Source organism: Sapajus apella, unplaced genomic scaffold (assembly GCF_009761245.1).
Source record: "Sapajus apella isolate SASKATOON/1434 unplaced genomic scaffold, GSC_monkey_1.0 scaffold997, whole genome shotgun sequence".
NCBI lineage: Eukaryota > Metazoa > Chordata > Mammalia > Primates > Cebidae > Sapajus > Sapajus apella.
Window position 1 is genome coordinate 1 of NW_022437923.1, and position 2,658 is coordinate 2,658.

Here is a 2,658-nt window from a genome sequence, read left to right on the forward strand (position 1 = left end):
GCTGGCCTCCCCCCCCCTCCCGCCCCACCATCGCCGGCCCCCGCCCCCCGCCGGCCTCCCCTGCCCCGGGCTGAAGGAAGCAGCTTATTACCTTGTTGGGTCCCGAGTCCTGAAAAGGAAGAGACACAGAGGGGCTGAGGCCCGGGGCGGCACAAAAGCAGGCGGCCGGGCTCCCTCGCCCTGGCTCTGCTGCTCTGAGGCCTCCGGACGGCAGCTCCCCGGGGGCAGGGGGGCAGGGGGGCAGGGGGGCAGGGGGGCAGGGGCCCCTCCCCAGAGCCCGGGTCTGGGGTGGTGCTGGGGGACAGGTCTGCCGCATGGGACCAACCGTGGCCACAGCCCCACTTTACAGGTGGGGAAACTGAGACCCTCAGGAGAAACCAGGGCCACAACCCCTTCTCCAGCATGTGACACTGGGGCCATCTCCAGGCTCTCCCTTGAACGCGGCCACCTCCCAGACACAGGGCCTGGGCACCGGGGTGACAGGGGGCCTGGAAGGCCCTCCGGGGGGTCTGGCTGCAGAAGCCGGGCTGGGCCACTCACCATTTCAGCCAGGGCGGAGATGACCTTGCCTAGGGTGGTGAGCGACTTGTTGATGTTGGCCCCCTCCTGCGGGCAGAGAAGATGGTGGGGTGGGCACACCAGGGACGCTGGGGTCTCCTGCTCTGGACGGACCATGCACTATGAGGCAGAAGCCGCCGCCCCAGCTGCTGACCTCTGGAGCCACACCGGCATGGGGTGACCTGGCAGGAAGCCAGCTGGAGCCTCTGGCTGGGAGCGTGTCCCCCAGTGTTGCCCTCAGCTCCATGCGAACCCGGATACCATCCCGTGTCCCGCCAAGCCGCTTCTGGAGCCACTGCTCAAGCATCAGGCGCTGAGGCCAGCGGGGTGGAGGGGACACGTTCCTTCCTGACCTGGCACTGCTTCCCCAGGGAATACCCAGCCTCTGGGCGCAAAGTTCTCAGGGCCCACAAGAGGTCACTGTCCCTCCAGGACCCTGACCTATGTGCCACCATCCCGCCAGGCCCCTGGTGCCCCAGGCACGGCCCAGAGCAGCTGGTGGCCCAAGGCCCTGGCCTATGCCCAACACTCCCTGCCCAGGCTCACCCTTGGGGTGGCCCAGGCTCCCAGGCCCCCAGCAGAGCTCTCCTGCTGCCCACCCTGGAGCAGGCCAGGTGTGGACACGGGCCCACTGCAGACCCCGCACGGCGGCCTGGCCCCTACCTTGAGGCGTGTGCCCTTGGCTCCCGTGGAGTCGGCCCGCTCGCTCCCAGCCAAGTCCACCAGGCTGATTTTGCTCACCTGAAACAGTAGACACATCACATTCAGGAGACGCCACAAGACCCGAGGGGCGTCCCAGGACCCCCGGGCAAGGTCTCCAGGGCGGCTGGGGGAGCCCCGGCCAAGCGTCCCCTCTGTAAGGCGCCGCCCCTCCCCGGGCCCAGCGCTCCTGACCCCGCAGTTTCCACCCTCTCCTCCGTCCCAGCTCTCCCCACACCCTGCCTGAGTGCCCAGCCACCTCCCGGGGGAGCACGGGCGCAGCCACCACACGCTGGGTGCTCTTCACACAGGGCACACTCGCTCCCCACAGCACCCACGAGGTGCGTCTGTTACTGTCCCCACGTCCACAGACGGTGCTCAGCGTCCGTGGTGGGAGTGGAACCCAGCTCCAGGAGGGCCCTGCCATGCTCAGCCGCCTCACAGCCCATGACTGCACCTAGCCATTTGGGCACTGGCCAGGCTCCTAACCGGGGTGGGGGGCCCTGGGGTGGAGGGCCCTGCACCAGAAGCCTGGCCCCTCCTGAGCCACAGCTCAGGGCAGGACTTGCCCACGGACACCACAGGACCCTCTCGGTACCTACCTAGTGAGGGCAGTGGGGCAGGCAGCTGGGCCGACCTCCTCCAGCCTCACCCCTGTCTGTCTCCCAACCTACCTCAGCCATCCTGAGCCCCCTCTTACTGCTTCAAAGGGTACAGTCAGGAGGATGCACCTGGGGGCCCTCTAACACCATCGAGGACTGAGCAGCCCTCACTCCACCCAGAGCTGTGCACTCCCCACGTGGCTGCCTGAGCGAGCCCCCACCCAGAGGTGGCTGAGGTACCCCTGGGAGTTGCCTGGATGGCCAGGGCGCAGGGGCAGGGGCCAGGGGCAGACGCGGCCAGGGAGAGGCTGGGTGTCCGGCCCCTGCCCCTCCGGGAAGCCTAGACTAACTGTCCAGGCAAAGGTCCCAGGAGGCAGCCCCGTGGCCTGATCCACAGAGAATGCCAAGGTGTGGGAGAAGGGCCTCTGGGGCCCGGGCAGTGGGCAGGGTGGCACTGCCCCACACACATGCCCCTCTTGGTGCTTGCAGGCGTCAGCACCCAGGGCGAGGCCCTGCCCCCAGTCAAGGGCCCGCCTGTCAGGCCTGGGTGGGGGACCCTGTTCCACCAGCCTGCACCAGGGCCCACAGCACCTCGGCACAGGCCCGCTGTGGCCCACCACCCACCTTCACTGCCACTCTCCAAGGGCCAGCTGGGCGCAGTGCACCTCATCCCTGTGCCCTGGCCTGAAGCGAAGCCCAGAGGACGGCCTTCCACAGCCCCCCACACTCTCCACCCACCGCATCCCAGGAGCCCCCTGGTGCCCAGCCTTCCACAGCCCCCACGCCCTCCACCCACCAC

General features: G+C 68.8%; 1 protein-coding gene across 1 annotated transcript in view; it reads right to left on the reverse strand.

Moving 5' to 3' along the window:
* Nucleotides 1-28: 28 nt before the first annotated feature.
* Nucleotides 29-2,658, reverse strand: part of LOC116546513 (kinesin-like protein KIF1A) — a gene marked incomplete at its 3' end in the record, with an annotated part of 15,111 nt that continues 12,481 nt past the window's right edge. Inside the window, exons 7-9 of the mRNA XM_032272758.1 lie at nt 1,222-1,299; nt 541-606; nt 29-109 (exon numbers count right to left, since the gene is read on the reverse strand). Of these exons, the coding sequence (XP_032128649.1) occupies nt 29-109; nt 541-606; nt 1,222-1,299 (225 nt within the window). The remainder of the gene's footprint in view (nt 110-540; nt 607-1,221; nt 1,300-2,658) is intronic.